General features: G+C 36.1%; 1 protein-coding gene across 1 annotated transcript; it reads left to right on the top strand.

The window, feature by feature from the left end:
* Positions 1 to 18,622, top strand: LOC145158327 (putative acyl-activating enzyme 16, chloroplastic). Its single transcript, XM_079077245.1, has 18 exons — positions 1 to 409; positions 571 to 759; positions 855 to 969; positions 1,067 to 1,154; positions 1,326 to 1,543; positions 2,148 to 2,266; positions 6,091 to 6,240; positions 6,346 to 6,413; positions 6,595 to 6,700; positions 6,823 to 6,981; positions 7,239 to 7,292; positions 7,384 to 7,464; positions 7,548 to 7,685; positions 16,871 to 17,030; positions 17,542 to 17,621; positions 17,876 to 18,009; positions 18,204 to 18,261; positions 18,441 to 18,622. The coding sequence occupies exons 1-18, from the start codon at positions 164 to 166 to the stop codon at positions 18,531 to 18,533; spliced, it is 2,256 nt and encodes a 751-aa protein (XP_078933371.1). The 5' UTR covers positions 1 to 163; the 3' UTR covers positions 18,534 to 18,622.

The following is an 18,622-nucleotide window of genomic DNA, read 5'->3' as shown; positions in this document are numbered from 1 at the left end:
TCTGCAATGCCTATGATCTAAGGATATACACTGCCGGATGTGTTACGAATTATCCGGTGATTCGCTGTGTTCTCTCTTTCCGGTCTTCTCAATTTCGGAAAATTGAAAGCTTCACTTACTAAAAACTCTGACCCACTTCACACACACACACACAACATACAAGATGATTGTTCATGGAGGTTTGTTGAATCCATTGTTTCAAGCTCCTTCAATGTCCGATTCGATGTCGATTGCAATTACTTCAACGAACTATATCGTTTCACCATCTTACCATCGACAGCGACCTCCGTTTTGCTGTCAGTTCCATTACCAGTACGTCAATGCCGGAAATGTATTTTATCATAGCAAAAAGGGCACGCGAGATCGTGTCAGTTTGTTGAATCGAGTTCGAGCTTACTCCGAATCTAAGGTATCTGAATTACTCTTTTTTTTTTTTTTTTTTTTTTTGCTATATTTGTGGTTTTGTGAAATGTTTTTATGAACCAAAAGAGAATCGGAATCAATTCTTATGAATCAAATTTGTATATTGATGAAAAGATAACGACTTTTCCAACATAATCTCAAGTGTAGACAGAAGAAAAGGAAGTAAGAAAGTATTCACCTATCCTCGAGAGTCAGTTGCTATCAGAGAAGAATGTATCAACAGCAGAATTGAAGGCAATTCCTGATATTTGGAGATCTTCAGCAGAAAGATTTGGTGATCGGGTTGCATTGGTGGATCCACATCATGACCCTCCTACAAATATGACATACAACCAGGTCTTCTTCCCTTTTACTATGTCTTTTAATTTTTTCGGAAGTAATGGAATCTTTAATAAAAACTCCAATTAGTTTAATTTGAACGTTATTTGCAGCTAGAGGAGAATATATTGAATTTCTGTGAAGGTTTAAGAGTTATTGGAATCAAACCATGTGAAAAAGTTGCACTCTTTGCTGACAATTCATGCAGATGGCTTGTTGCTGATCAAGGTAGATACATTGAATTCATGAAACTACAAACGATACGTATGATTATGTTTAATTTTAATTTAAAATTATATAGTAAAAGTAACAAGTTTGGGTGTAGGTATTATGGCTACAGGAGCAATAAACGTTGTGAGGGGATCCAGGTCATCTGTAGAAGAGCTCTTACACATCTACACTCATTCTGAAAGGTTAGCAAAAGAAAAAAAGAAATGATGGTAGCTTGCAAAAAGATCATGTTAATATGTAGATTGTAGAATAACATTTAACATAGTTTCCATATGCCATGGAGTGTAAATAAGTGGAGTGATTTCTAGGTTCATATTTCCTCATGTCAACAATTTTCGTTCTTTCAATAACAGTGTTGCACTTGTTGTGGATAATCCTGAATTATATCAGCGGATTGCAACGGGATTTAATTCAAAGGCATCTGTTAGATTTGTGATTTTACTTTGGGGGGATAAATCATCATTAAATAGCCATAGCCATATGATGGAGGGAATTCCTGCTTATACCTACAAGGAGATTATAGATATGGGCCATGAACATCGTACGCTTTTGGTTGATTTACATGATGCTCGTAAGTTAAATCTACCACTTAGGAGTTGTTTCTAACTTTTTTTTACCTTTTAAGTCCTTAAAGTGACTGAATGAGTAATGATGTATATTGTATACATAACGTGTGTTCCTTAAAGTGACTGAATGAGTAATGAGTAATGAGTAATGAGTAATGATGTCTGTCTGGATAAAGTGTTGTATATTGTATACATAACGTGTGTTCCTTTCTAGTTTGAATATAAACCGTCTGAATGAGACTAAATGATCATTTGACACTTACATTTCAACAAACAAATTTCAAAGTATTGAAAAAAATTAAATTTTAGCGTGAGAGAAGTTGGGTGAAAAAATAAGGACAAATAGGTAAAGGGTTGGTGTTTTAATACATTAAACCAAGTTTTTTTTTTGGCTTAACTTATTAAGTCATTATGTACGGATTAAGTAAAAAAGAAACAACTTATGTGATTAACTCATTGATTTCATTAAGTAACAAAGAACTAACCCCTTAATTCATTTTTATCTAGAATGTAACGTTTCAGAGTCTCACCAATTCCAGCGGAATTGGAATTGAGATTCCATTCCATAGCATGTTTTGTTGCCTCGTGACTGACTTTGTGAATCTTTAGGTGAAAAGTATGTTTATGAACCCATCAAGTCTGATGATGTTGCTGCTGTTATTTACACAAGTGGGACCACCGGGAATCCAAAAGGAGTAATGCTTACACATAGTAACCTTTTGCATCAGGTATAAATGTCTTTTTTTTGTAACACCCGACTTTTTAACACAAGGTACACCAAAAAATTATCACTTATTTTTAATAAAACACATTGGTGTACACTTACGTTACAAATCCAGTACAAGTAATTATCAACATGATCGGTTCAAAAAAAATAAAATGCAATGATCCGAGCCATATATCACCCTCTCTCTTCTTCAATCCTTACTTCTAAATAAAGTTATCCGCAAAACACATATCAACAAAAATGATAAGCTACAAAGAGCTTAGTGAGTAATCCTTAATAATGATACACATAATAATTATGACATAAAAATACATAACTATCGGTGTATAGTTTCTCGAAACTCGTTTACCTATTAAAGTTTACATTTACTCGTTATTCAACTCATTATACTCTTTTTCTACATTCATTCTCTTTCTCTACTCTCTCTCTATACTCATTCTCTTTCTTTCTATATATTCCCTTTATACTCATTACTTTTCTCATTTTCTCTTTCTACTATTCTATACTTATTTTTATTTATTCCCTCTACTTTCTCTCTCTCTCTCTCTCTCTCTCTCTCTCTCTCTATATATATATATATATATATATATATATATATATATATATATATATATATATATACACACACACACATACTCTATCTCTCTGTCTCTATACTTCTCTTCTCCATCACTCACTCTATCTATCTCTCTCTCTCATTGTCTCTATCTCTCTTATTATGTTTCTCTCAATCTCTTTCGCTCTCTATCATATCTCTCTCAATGTCTCTCTATGTCTCCTTCTCACTCTCTCGTTATCTCTCCCAATATCTCTCTCTATGTCTCTCTCTCTCTCTCTCTCTCTCTCTCTCTCTCTATATATATATATATATATATATATATATATATATATATATATATATATATACATATCCCTGTCTCTCTCAATATCTCAACTATACTAACTCATCAACTCATATAACAATACTCTATTATTTATCTCAGTAATACTCGCTTTTTAACTCCTATAGTAATATACAATTTTATGTCTTAATCATCGTCGTTTATTAACGCATCATTTAATATTCTATTTTATATTTCGAATGTACTCGTTATGAATATTATACTTTGCTATGTATCTCAATCATACTCTTCTATTTACTCGAATAGTAATAAAGTACGATAATTCTCAATTATTCTATTTAATGACTCATAGCATTAGGCAGCTATAATTCTCAGTTATCACAAATACTTAACTCATACGATACTAATAAATAACAATTCAAATATTATACTAGATAACAATTCTCAAGAGAAATATAAGGTTACTCATTTGGTTAGTTAGTGAAGACTAACTATTATTCTCGCCTCCATCTCTACGTTGCCTTCCAATTCATCACTTGTCCAACCCTATTTGGACAATATATCAAGTTCATTAGAACCTGTCTAATCTCCTTACTAAATCAACCACAGTGATCAATTAGCTGGTCATTAACCAGACTCAGTAACCATCTGTCTCCAAATTAGTCAAGTTTTCAAATACAATCACCTAACGACTTAACATCGCAAGCGGTTAAACCAATTGACAAATCTCGGTAAATTAGGGTATTTAACCCATAATGACCAAATTAACATTTAACAAATCATCGGGTTCGTAATAACACCATATCACGAAATCTCGTAACACATACTTGGGTCTAACAACCCTTTCCGAAATATCACATAAATGTAATTATGTAATAACGGGATAAAAGATACCTCAGCTAATCGCGTAACTCAACCCTCATATCCCCCGTACTTTAGTATAACTCTCCGATTATAAGCCTCCGGGAACACCTCTCGAGCCGCTCCCCCAACTGTATGTGCCAAAATCTTCAAAACGACACAAATGGCTCATATTTATATGTTGGACGCGTCGCGCCATGGCAGGAGATGTATCGTGTCACGGTGATGAGGAGACTTCGGTTTTGGCCACATGTTTACTGCTTCACCACATGTTTCTCTCTAACTGACACATGTCCTCGTGACTCACTCCCTCTTCGCGCCGTGGTGAGGACTACACCGTGTCACGAAGATGCGTCATTGACCGTTTGACTTTGACTTTCGTTGACTTTCTCGAAATATCAGCATACTTTCATCTCAACTTTGAACAACCATAACTTCCTCATACGACCTCTAATTTTGACAAACATTATATCCACGGAATCGTCTTAGAGTGAACTATCACTTTCTATCATAAATCCCTGGCTAAACTTTACTATTGTTTTAATACCATGCAAAGTCGTTTTTCGTGATAACGTCAAATTTTTTTCGACTATTTCGAATTTTATACTTCATCGTTTATATCATTTTGTCGCGGGGGAGCATAGTAATTTTTTATCCATTCAAGATCATTCTCATGACCATTTGAAGGCTTTATAATCACGTTTTTTTATTATAAATCGGGGGAGAATTTGGTATGGTCGTTCGAAATTGGATTTGTGACTTTCCAAATTTGAAGATTTTTTATAAAGCTTGTGGTAGAATTATGAAGGTAGTTTTTACAGTAGCAGTTCTTCATCGAGCTCTTCTAAAGCTTTTACAGAGAAGTATCCTTTATAGTAGCAGTTCTTCATCGAGCTCTTCTAAGGACTTGTTATATCTCTGACTTCTAGTTTTTTCTCGATCAAGTGGCGTTACGAATCTTAAAATTTGGGTTGTTACATGATATTTTTTGGTGGCTTATATCATTAGCTTATTTGAAGATCATTGTGACTTGGAGGGGGAGTTCTTCAAAGACAAGAAGTAATTTGGTTTCTTAATTTTGAAATGGGTTTTTATGGCGGGTTTGGCTTTCTTGAAGATCTTTGGGATTACATTAGAAAATGAAGTTTAAAGACATTACTTCAGTGCTTAGTTCTTATATCCTAGAACCCGTTTTTGAAGACTATTGAAGAATCAAGATTCGTGGATTGCTTCAAATATTCCTCGCCGCGAGATCATTTCTTATTTGCTAGATGCTTGTTTTGGAAGTTGAAGCATTGTCATCCATTCCATACTTTGAGGGGGAGATTGTAGGGTTTCAAAGTACTCCATGGATGATGGCAATGGGCCTCCTTGATGAAGTGTAGGTTAAAAGCCCAAGACTTGTCTTTTCCCTATAAATAGTCATGTATTATTCATTATTAGGGTTAAGAGTGAGGCAAAATGTATCCGCCACGTTGTGAGGTTTCTTGTAGAGTTAGATTCTTATTCTTAAAGTGTAATATGTTCCTCATAATTGAATAAATCGAGTGATCATTCGACATATCTTCATATTTGTGTTTGTTCTTATTTTCCGCATCTTGTTCATCAAATCACAATTATGAGGATTCCATCAAGTCTTGGACCTACGTATTGCATCACCGAAGTATCATTATTTCAGTAACTGAGTTCACCTTTAATGATATGTATACCAAATACATACTGTAACACATAATATGAGGCTTTTGGGTCATTAACATGTCATAAAAATAGGTGCCACATTTTTGCCCCCTTTCAATTGATTAAATTTTCATGTCTTTAAGATATTATGCTTTTTGATACGAACATATAAAAATTATAAATATAGTGCCTGCACTTCAAGAAACAGGGAGGTCTCCAAAACCGAGTTCAAGACTCAATACTTTTTATATCATCACAATCATAAAACGATCCTTAGGTCCTATTTATAGTGTTCCGACAAAACTCTACTTACCAAAATTAAAAACATACCAAAAAGAAAAGGATAATTATTAAGGAAATACTAATCATAAACAATAATAAAAGATAACTCCTAATTTTAAATAAATATAAATCTTGAAGATTTATTACTTTCATACTTTTTTAGGTTCATAATTTGTGGGACATTATCCCTGCGGGGCCCGGGGACAGATTTGTAAGCATGCTTCCACCTTGGCATGCATATGAACGTGCTCTTGAGTATTTTATATTTTCTTTGGGAATTGAGCAAGTATACACAAACATGAAATACTTAAAGGTATTTTTTAATCCCATTTGGAATTTCTTAAATGCAGAAAATGGATATTATATAATATTACCATTCTATTTTGTGATTTAATTTTTTTAGTTATTTTTGTTGTAGGATGATTTGCGACACTATCAACCACAGTTTATAATATCTGTCCCTCTAGTATTCGAAACTTTATACAAGTACATCTTCTTTGTTTACAATCAGCAATGTACTTTCATTAATTTGTTTATTATAGCATCCTACTTTTATTTTCTGCTATAATTAGTAAAGAATTGAAAGTATGATATTATCAGTATGATTTTTCTGCTATATATGAAAGTACATTGTTAGTTATTTCATTTAGCCCTTCCTATTATGCAGTGGGATCCAAAAACAAATATCCACCTCTTCCGCTATCCGTAAGCTGATTGCATTATCATTGATAAAGATCAGTTTGGCATATATGGAGTTCAAAAACATATATCAGGTTCAAACCTTCAGTATCATATTGACTTTTGACTATTTGTTTTGTGCATGAGGGAATTTACCTGTAGTTAATTTTATAGTCTAATGTTGTAATTAGTAATTAGTTTTCATATTGTTTTATAGGGTAAATGTTTGTCAAGAAGTCAGAAACAACCTTCTTACATTGCTGCAACATTGGATTGGATATATGCACAAATTATTGCTACCATTTTGCTTCCGTTACATTTATTGGCAAAGAAGCTTGTTTACATCAAAATTCACTCGACTATTGGGATTTCAAAGGTTTAATATACTATCATTTTTATGTCATTATGATGTCTATTGTCTGTTGTTTGTTGTTTGTTGTCTGTTGTACCTGCAATTTTTTCTTCCACCCAAAAATATGGGACAAGAACTCGTGATCAATCTCTTGTCTATGAAAAAGACGTGAATGCCCTCGATATCCTCATAAAGTCCACGTAGGATGTCTAGGATTGTAAAAGTTGATTGAAGAAGGTTTAAACAAACTTCTAATTCTGATATATGTTGGCATTCTACAGGCTGGCATATGTGGAGGTGGAAGCTTACCATTACATGTTGACAAATTCTTTGAGGTTTATAGATTCATTTAATTTTTTTGTTGTTGTTGATATATTACCATAGTAAAGCATAAATAAAACATGTCATAATTTCAATGTTTTACAGGCAATTGGAACAAAAGTTCAAGTTGGATATGGATTAACAGAATCATCTCCTGTCATAGCTGCTCGACAACCAAACTTAAATGTAATATACCAATCCAAATGTGAAAATTTATAGATTATATTATTTACAAATATATAACAAAGTCATACATGTGACACTTGAAGGTTCTTAGTTCAGTTGGGCGTCCACTTCGACATACAGAAATAAAAATTGTACATGATGAAACGGGTGAAGACCTTCCTCTTGGTTCAAAGGGAATAGTCAAAGCCAGGGGCCCACAAATCATGCAGGGTTATTACAAGGTACCTCAAAATATATTGGATTCATGATACTTAGAGATGTTTCTTTTTGACTTAATGGGTTAAGCACTTAATCAAGACAACTATACATATTTGCTTCTTTTTTACTTAATTTGGTCTTAATGAGTAAGGGCACAATGGTAATTTAGGGGTTGTTTGATAGTTGTTGACTGAGTCAGGCAGCTCTGAATCTGCCTCTAACTAAAACTGTGTTTGATAGGGATGTCAACGGGGGCAAACGGGACCGGGATTGCAACCCCCGCCCCCACCCCTGAAATTTTCCCGTTCCCCCGCCCCCAAAATCTCTAGCATCCCCACCCCCGCCCCTGCCCCCCCCCCCCCCCCCCCCCCCGTTTGGGTTGACTTTTTCTTGGGCGTACGAAGGTGTTGTTTAGGCTAAAAGAAGTTATTTGTTGGGCTAAAAGAAGCCATTTTGGATAAAAATAGTTATTTATAGCTTAATTTTATATGTTTAAAATAAAAATATTATAACATCTCAAAACGTTATACTAACAACTTAAAAACATTATAATTTATTGAATTTTGGAAGTTCAAAATCATTTCTATTATTTATTATATTTTTGTAATTAATATATATTAATATAAATAATACATTAACGGGGTCCCCATTGGGGGTTCGGGACGAGACTACCCACCCCCGCCCCCGCCCCCGAAATTAAAACGGGGGTTAAACTTGCCCCCGCCCCCGCCCGCGCCCCCGTTCCCAATTTTTTAAACAAATATTCCCCATTCGGGATCGGGGCCCCACGGGTTCGGGGTCCCACGGGACTTTTTGACATCCCTAGTGTTTGATTACGCCTCTGGCCGAGTGTGCTAAATATTGTATATAACCATTTTACCCTTTTGTTCTTATTTGTGTTGAATAAAATGTTTAAGTTGATAAAATATCCGAATAAATTTGCTAAATAATTATAAAAAAAATACAAAATCCAAATTAAATATAAATCATTTCAAGCCAAATTCCTCATCAAATTTAAGCAAATCATATCGAATCATACTTACATTACATAACTCCAAGTTCTCAATCCAATTGTATGCAACTTCATAACTTTATTCCACACATAACCCGTGCAAAGTAATATGTTTGATCTCAAAAGTCCACAAGTTTGAAGAACTAGAAACATTAATTCAACCAAAAAAATGTGAATGAAACTATATACTTAAAATATGTGATCTATATTACATAACAAGAACAACCCAACACATGTATAAATGTCACAGTCACAAAGTACCTAGAACGGACCTATTAACATCGTCTTCTTGCAAAATATCCGGAAAAACCAAAGCATAAAATATATAAGATTGTTAAGCGAATATATACAAAACCAAATGTAAATAACAATGGTATGTAAATAAGAGTATTATAACATAATTATTACCCTATTACAGTGTATAATAGATAAATTAACATGAAACCGAATCAATTGATTTCTTGTAGGATAAGGTGTACCTTTAGATAACTTTAACATAAACCTGAATCTATTGCATCAACTTGGTAAAGACAACAATAGAAATAGATAACCTTAACATAGAAAATTCTTGTATAGATATTTCTAATAGAACCCGTCACAGGTAACATAAACACAAGTGTTGTTATTAAGCTAATGAAAACAAAGGAAAAAATACTTAATAATTCTCTCCCTATCGAGTGGCTTAAGGCCCTATTTTATAATCAAACAAACCTAAATCTAATAAAAGGCTTAAACAAGGAAACTCCTAATTAGATAATAACTCTAATAGCTTAATCTTTAATCTTTATTCTGATTCTTATTTCTTGTGTAGACCCGACCCCAATTGCACACATTCCAATTTATATTAATGCCCCCGCCCCGAAAACTCACCTTGTCCTCAAGGTGTAACTCATGAAACCACTGCTACATTAACAACTAATCTTCCCAAGTCGCCTCATTCTCAGGTATCCCCTTCCACTTTCCACTGTATCAGCCACTCATGCTTACCTCGATTCTCCCTACTTCCTAACACCTTTTCAGGATACATCAGCTCCTCCATTTGATCGTTTAAACCCTCTGATAAATTGTAATGTAGTTACACCCTGCTGGCCTCCTAACGCTCTTTTTAGTTGAGGCACATGAAAGACTAGGTGAATAGTAGAATATGGTGGCAATTTAAGCTTATAAGCCACATGTCCAATCCGGCTGAGTACTTCATGTTGGGAATATTAGGGTTTGTGGTGGAGATCTGGATACCAACTTGGATCATGATATCACTTTCCGAACTGATATTTCTACCCTATGCCTGGGTTACAAGAAATTCAGTCTAGGATAATCCAAGTGGACACTTACGATTCTAGGCACAGAAATCGTAAGCCAAAATGCTAGAGGATTCTGTGAAAGTATGATGAAAAACGAGAGCTTAAGATCGTACCCTCTTCTAAAAAGAAGAGTCGTTTATATAATAAACGATATTAGGGTTTTATCAGATTGGGCCGTTATTAGTTGCTTTGGAAGCAAGTAATATTAATCTGGATTTAATGAGGATTTAGGGTTACCAAAACTAACGAGTTCCGTTAGTTTTACCATAAACACCCTCAAGAAATTGAATTTTCCACTATGTTCCCATATGTAAAATTCGGTGAGGTTGTTTCATGTAAACTTTCAGGTTGTTTCATGTAAACTTCCCAGCCAGGGGCTCTGCCCGTTGGACCCCGCTAGGGGCGCTACCCCTAGATCCCGCCAGAGGGGCGCTGCCCCTTTGGAAACCCCGGACCCGGGGGCGCTGCCCCCGGACCCCCGACTAGTTGTCGAACCGGCTTCTAATTCGATCTTATACATGCGTGCACTCCGCACAACCCCGTACATATAATAGAGTACAAATTATGAAGCCCCTTAGCTCACATGTTAGTTCAAGTTACTTAAAATGACATGGTGACACTAAAATCACCAACAATCCTCACCCATTTTAGTGTAACCCTTGAACAAACATAACCTTTATCAAACAAACCAAACTAGTACATAATGAAAATATCGAAACGATTGAATTTCCACTTAGTATCATACATTTGCAAATACTCGAGAATCAGGGTGTTCTAAGAATTGAACCCATCAACCCATTTGAATACCAGAAAGTAAAATATATACTAGTTTATTGAATTTCTAGCAAATTACAACTTGACACTATTATAAAGCCGTGTGTCCCAATCCTCTCATGATCGTATCAAGGTCAAGTCCACAACCTCTTGAAATGCGGCTACACTTCACAATCACGTAGGTAACTCCTTTCCATGTATCTGCACATACATTTATCAAAGGAATTATTAAGAAGTTAAACTTTAACCTGGCTAACATGCAGAACCGAACACATACCTGGGATGAATACTTCATGTGTTCCAATCTATAAGTATGAGCTTTCCACATTGAATTCAACTCCTATCATTATATTAGGAGGTAATTGGGTGTCTCATCATTATAGAATTAAATGGACTTTAATCTCATCCCGATTACAGACTTGTGCACTAAGTCTCTTGTCAGACCTTTAGTCAAGTGATCTGCTAAATTTTGTTGCGATTTCACAAACTGAACCGAAATCACACCATTCATGATTAGTTCTCTAATCATACTATGTCTAACACCTAAGTGTCTAGACTTGCCATTATAAACCTGGCTATATGCCTTAGCCAAAGCGGCTGCATTATCACAAAGGATAGAAATAGGTGCTATCGGTTTAGACCACAAAGGAATCTCATAGACTAAATTCCTTAGCCACTCTGCTTCTTTACTAGCAGCTGCTAACGCAACAAACTCAGATTCCATTGTCGAGTTTGTAATGCAAGATTGCTTCTTGGAAGCCCAAGAAATGGCACCTCCCCCAAGCAAGAATACCCAACCAGAAGTTGAGGAATGGTCCTCCATGTTGGTTATCCAACTTGCATCCGAATGACCTTCTAAAACCGAAGGACTTCCCATATAACTCAAGTCATAATCCATGGTTCCCTTGAGATACTTAAACACTCTATTCACTGCTTGCCAATGTTTAGCACTAGGTTTACTAGTGTACATGCTCAACTTACCCACAGCAAAAGCAGTGTCCTGGTAATTGTCATGGCATACATCAAGCTACCAATAGCCTTAGAATATTCCAATTGTGAAATAGGAACACCATTATTTGGCATTAATTTCAAACTTGAGTCCATAGGAGTACTCACAGGAGAACAGTCGGTAAAATTAAACCGCTTGAAAATTTTCTCAATATAATAACTTTGAGTCATTACCAAACCTTTGTTCATCCTTTTAATTCTTATTCCAAGAATTACATCAGCCTCTCCTAAATCTTTCATAGAAAACTTAGATGATAACAATTTCTTTGTTTCATCTACTTGATTTTGGTCGGTACCAAAAATCAACATGTCATCTACATATAAGCAAATAATCACCCCAGCTTTAGTAGCATCATCAAATCTACTATAAACACATTTGTCACATTGGTTTGTCTTGAAACCAGAGGACAAAATAACTTCATCAAATTTCTGATGCCATTGTTTAGGCGCTTGTTTCAGCCCATACAAAGATTTGACAAGTTTACAAACCATATGCTCTTTACCGGGCATAATAAAACCTTCAGGTTGTTTCATGTAAACCTTCAGGTTGTTTCATGTAAACTTCCTAGCCAGGGGCTCTGCCCCTTGGACCCCGCTAGGGGCGCTGCCCCTAGACCCCGCCAAAGGGGCGCTGCCCCTGGACCCCGGACTAGTCGTCGAACCGGCTTCTAATTCGATCTTATACATGCGTGCACTCCGCACAACCCCGTACATATAATAGAGTACAAATTATGAAGCCCCTTAGCTCACATGTTAGTTCCAGTTACTTAAAATGACATGGTGACACTAAAATCACCAACACTTCAAAGGGCCCAAAGAAATGTGGGGAAAGCTTCTCATTTCGCTTAGCGGCCACTGTAGTTTACCTGTAAGCCTTAAGCTTTAAGAAACTGCATCTCCGACAGCAAACTCCACATGCATGTGCTTCCCATACGCATAAGTCTTCATGAGTTGTTATGTCCTAGTCAAATGTGTCTTTAATTCTTGTAACACCCTGTCACGAAAACACGAATATACATCTACATCAAAAGTAACAACCATTCCACGCTCATAGCTAATTAGGTTCGAAGGATATCGCCATTACAAAACCTTTAAAGGTGTCATCTTAATGGATAAATGATAGAACGTATTATACCAGTACTCCGCCCACGAAATCCATTTGACCCACTCCTTAGGTCGCAAGGAAGCAAAACAACACAAATAAGTTTCCAAGCTACGATTGAATACTTCAGTTTGTCCGTCCGTTTGCGGGTGATAGGTCGTGCTACGTTTGAATGTAGTGACCATATGTTGGAACAATTCCTTCCCGAAATAGATGAGAAAGACTTTGTCTCTATCCGAAATGATAGTCTTGGGAACCACATGTACCCAAATAATTTCCTTAATAAAAACCCCAGCAACCGACCATGCGGTAAACGAATGTTTAAGAGGTACGAAATGGGTTGACTTGCTAAGACGATCAACCACCACTAAAATGACGCTATACCCGGCAGATTTTGGCAAGCCTTCGATAGAGTCCATAGTCACATCTTCCCATATTCGCTCGGGAAGATGTAGGGGCTGCAATAATCTTGCGGACGCTAAATTAGAATATTTAAAAATATTCGCTGACATACCCCACATTCTGCCACCATCTTCGCCACATCCTTCTTCATTCTGACTCAAAAGAGTTCCCTAGCCATTCACTGATATGTTTTCTGAACGGCCTCATGCCCGTGACACCCCCACATAAAATTCTTGAAACGCTCGGTTAACCCAATTAGAAGAACTAGGTATAACTATATGTCCTTTATATCTCACACATCCATTCACAACTACATAACCTTTCGGCCGCTTGGTGTGGATATTACTAATTTACTAATTTCGACCTCCTCCCTTCTCCGTGAGAGTGCGTCTGCCACTCCATTTTCTGTACCGAGTCGGTAAAAGATGTCAAAATCCTAACCCACTAACTTAGCGATCCACCTATGATATTCGCCTACAACCATGCGTTGAACGAGTAAAAATTTTAAACTTTTTTAGTCGGTTACGACAACAAATTTTCTTCCTATTAAATAAGGTCGCTATTTTTGGATTGCCATGTCCATTGCCATGAGCTCACGTTCATAGACTGATTTTAACTAGGCTTTTTACCCTAGCACCTGGTTGAAATACGAGATGGGCTTTCCGTCTTGCATCAAAATCGCCCCCACCCCATGTCCGGACGCGTCTGTCTCCACGGTAAATTGTTTGGAAAAATCCGACAACGCGAGAACAGGAATTTGAGTCATGGCCTCCTTCAAACTTTAGGCTTGTGTAACCACCTTACCATAGTCACATAGTTCGCGGTACGCTTCGATACGGGAACCAGGTCGGGAATGCGGTTCGCCGACGTATCCGATACGGTGGGGATATGTTCATTTCGGTACGGCCCGGTATGGTGTACCATAGATTCTGATACGGTTTACACATATTCAAAACATAATTCCAACAATAGTTAACTTAAAAACAGAAATGCAAGTCTACTTATAAACAATTTTATACTTAAAAACAAAACTTCTAAGTTAACACTTAAAAGACTTATTACAAACCATTTTCAAAGATGAAAAGCAATAAAGAAACAAAATATACGAGAGGGTATGAGGGCTCAAAATAACATAAGAATGTAGAACAGAAGTGGAATCATGGTGAAGTGATGATATTGGATATGTGACACAGCTATTATATACTTATTAAAATTGATTAGAAGAATCAGATGTGGGAGTCCAACATATAACATGGAATCGAGGAATTGAATAAAGAAATCAAGCGTCAACGACTTTTCCCCAGATGAAATCAATTTTCCGCCAATTTCATAAATCGGCGTTTCAGAACCAAAATTGTCGATCCCAATTACGTTTTTGTGCAATCTGATTCGCCAATTTCACGTTTCAGGTATCAATTTAGAGAATTGATGGGGTCGCAAGCAAGACGTACCACATGGAGTTTCTGTCGGCGCTCGGTACGCAATCGTACCGCGTTTGGGATCGGGCCGTTCGGAATGTGGATTGTGGCTACTTTGGCGAATCCTGTGACTATGCACCTTACTCCAATGGAATTTATCTTTTTGTAGTGAGTCGGTTAAAGATTTAGCGATTTTACCATAACCCTTAACAAACTTTCGATAATAGCTCGTGAGTCCTAAAAATCCACGAAGATCACGAATGATTTTAGGCATAGGCCAATCAATCATGGCCGAAATTTTAGTTGGATCTGCCATCACGCCACCTCCCGTTACTACGTGTCCCAAGTAGTCCACCCGCTCTTGACCGAAAACACACTTTTTTTTATTGCAATATAGTTTCTCCTTCCTTAGTTTCCGGAACATGGTGGTAAGGTGCTCACGATGCTCTTGGAGATTTTTGTCGTACACTAAAATATCATCAAAGAAAACAAGCACAAATTTTCGAAGATAAGGTCGTAGAACCTTGTTCATAAGAGACTGGAATGTTGATGTCACATTTGTCAATCCGAAGGGCATAACCAAGAATGCATGGTGCCCTTCACGGGTCCTAAAGGTTGTTTTAGAGATATCTTCTTGTTTCATTCAAATTTGATGATAACTTGATTTCAAATCCAACTTGGTAAATATCGTGGCCCATGCAACTCGTCAAGGAGCTCATCGATCATGGGAATTGGAAACTTATCCAAAATCGTTGGTTTATTTAGTGCCTGATAGTTCCCACAAAAACGCCAACATTCGTCTTTCTTTTTGACAAGTAAGACGGGACTTGAATACGGGCTTGAACTTGTTCGAATTATTCCTGCCGTCAACATCTCGTTCACTAACTTTTCGATTTTATCTTTTTGCAATTGTGTGTAACGATATGATCGAACATTAATAGGTTCTGTTCCCGATTTTAAAGTAATGGTGTGCTTATGTTCACGGTGTGGTGGTAACCCGTCTGACATATTAAAGGTATCTAGAGAAGTTACTAAGGAGGGGCGACATTGTGGGCCGACGAATGCGAGGGCGTGATGTGGAATCGACGAGAGTAATGTCGTGGTGGGTTATTGGGACGTAGGCAGTGGCGGATACAGGCACTTTTAGTGGGGTGTCTTGCCCCCACTTAAAAAGGTGTACCACCATATTATATGTAAAAAATAGTTTTTTTTAGAAAAATTTATATAGTCCCCACTTTAACATTTTTGGCACCCAATTTGCCTAAAAATCAGAAAAAAAAAACATTGAAAGTTAATATATAATTACTATTATTTTTGTATTAATTAATTTTTATATAAAAATGGTCCCACTACACCAAGTTCTGGATCCGCCACTGGACGTAGGTACTGTCGATTACATATAAGCCGTCGTCGGTTGTACTGGTGGTCCTACCGGTTGCTATATTGTGATGAGAACGTCGGTGGAGGTGGTGCTGTGCCGGACAAGGTGAGTGATCTGGTGGCGGCGGTAGTGGGGGCAGTGATCGCTACAGTGACGGCAGGGGCGGTGGTGATCGGACGCGGTGGGTGCGACTGGGTTGTGGTTGCCAGGTTTGCCGGCTGCTGTTGGCTAATGTTAAGGAGCATCGCCATCAGTTGAGCATGTCGCACCTCAGAATTCTAATAGCTTACTCTTTAATCTTTATTCTATTCTGATCCTTATTTCTTGTGTAGACTCGACCCCACTTGCACACTTTCCGATTTATATCGATTTCCATCTAATCTCTAAGTTTTTGACTTGTTAGTAATAGTAGATCTGAATGCAATCTCATTTATCAAGATACACAAAACAAAATTTTCAATTATTACCATTAGCAATTCTAACGATGAATCACACCCATGTCATGACTACGGTATTTAAGAAGCAACATCAATTCCTTCATTAAATTAGCAGCTTTTAGCTCTGAAAACAAACCATCTTCCTACATCTGAGTGATTTAAATCGTTTTCAGCAAGTGGGTATCAATGGAAAAACAGTTCCGATGATCTATCGATTAAGTCTAGAAAAGAAACAAATCCATTACCCATTCAGCCACTTTACACCTACTACATGACTTAATGGGGGAAAAAAAAAAACAACCACCTATATTTTTTTAGAAAAAGATTATTAAATTTACTCATGGTGATTATTTTATCTGCAAATTTGAAATAGAATCCGGTAGCTACAAAGGAAGCTATAGATGAGGATGGATGGTTAAACACGGGGGATATCGGTTGGATTTGCCCTTCCCATTCATTAGGGCGAAGTCGTAATTCTGGTGGCATTATTGTTCTTGAAGGTCGTGCCAAGGACACTATTGTCCTTTCAACAGGTAAAAAGGGGGTTACTTGAGGTTTTATCAATGATCTATTTGATATTTTCTATATTGGCTAAATAGAGTTATCTATAGACATACATGTATTTGTGTATTATAACATCCTACTTTCATTTCTTTCTACTTTTACTTTATGGTATTGCACTTTTAGTTTTGTTCTTATTAGGACATTATACTTTCCTAAATCTGCCCAATTTAGTATAGTACTTTCAAATGTTTTTTTATTGCAACTTTATACTTTTTAAAATCTATCCAATCATTTATTTGGGTGAACTTTTTCTTATTAGGACATTATACTTCCATTTCCTACTTTCATTTCTTTCTATTACAATATTGTACGTTTATTTTTTTTATTAAGGCAATGTACTAATATCTACCCAATTATATCTTTGTACTTTCTATTTTTTTTCTTATACATTGTACTTTGCAAAATCTACCCTTTATTTATTTATTTTTCTATTTCTTCTTTTTCAAGGTTATTTGAATTTTGTTTTCTAATGGTTACTAGGGGAGAATGTTGAACCAGAACAAATAGAAGAAGCAGCAATAAGAAGCAATTTAATTCAACAAATAGTTGTCATTGGTCAGGTAACACTTCAAATTTAAAACCTTCATTTCCCTTTCTTTTCAGATCCTTTTATTTTCCTTTAATAAAATAGTAAATTACATTTTTCGTCCCCGAGTATAGCTGATTTTTGCAAGTTCGGTCCCAAAATGTTTTCTCTTGCAATTTTGGTCCTTATTCGATATTCTTGTAACTTTTTCAGTTCCTGATCCAAGTAAAATGACTACTTTTGGTTCCCAAGTGTAACTGATTTTTGCAATTTCTAAATGACAACCAGGATCAACGTCGTCTTGGAGCTATAATTGTTCCAAATAAAGAAGAAATTTTTTTGGCATCCAAAAATTCTTCTAGTAATGCTCAACTTACCAAAGACCAAATGGCTGGCATCTTATCACAAGAGCTTCGAAAATGGTAACCAACCAACTTTACTTTATTCTCAGGATATTTTAACAAATTTAAATAATGACCTCTCGAAAGTCAAGGGAAGTATACTCTGTAATCACGTCTTTTGTTTCAATCATTCGGTAAATAGTCTATCAATTCTTGTAATTCTACCCTAGATTGTCTATACCAAATACTTTAACTAGATTCATCTTGTCATGCAGGACATCAGATTGCTCATTTCAAGTGGGACCCATTCTTGTCATTGAAAAGCCTTTTACGGTAATTCCGCATGCATTTATCTTTTTTTTTTTTAAATACACGATGATTTTCTTTAGAAGGAAAGAAGAACATAATAGAGAATGTTAGAAATATGAAGCTTTTTTCATTAAGTCCCAACTATGGATTTAAAGACTTATAGACACACAATCATTTTTTATGACAACACTTTGGAATTTCAGATTGATAGTGGTTTGATGACTGCAACCATGAAGATCCGAAGGAACAAAGTTGTGGAACTATATAAAGACCAGATAGATGATTTATACAAGTAATCTTGTATGTTTAATATATTTATAAAAAAAATCCATAATGTGTATGTACTTTCTCCATGGCTAATAATCTATATTTTGGTAATTTATAA

The sequence above is a fragment of the Lactuca virosa genome, chromosome 1 (genome assembly GCF_052849685.1).
Source record: "Lactuca virosa cultivar CGN04683 chromosome 1, Lactuca_virosa_CGN04683_v6, whole genome shotgun sequence".
Lineage (NCBI taxonomy): Eukaryota > Viridiplantae > Streptophyta > Magnoliopsida > Asterales > Asteraceae > Lactuca > Lactuca virosa.
The sequence above is the reverse complement of the archived record's forward strand: the minus strand, read 5'-3'. Positions and strand labels throughout refer to the sequence as shown.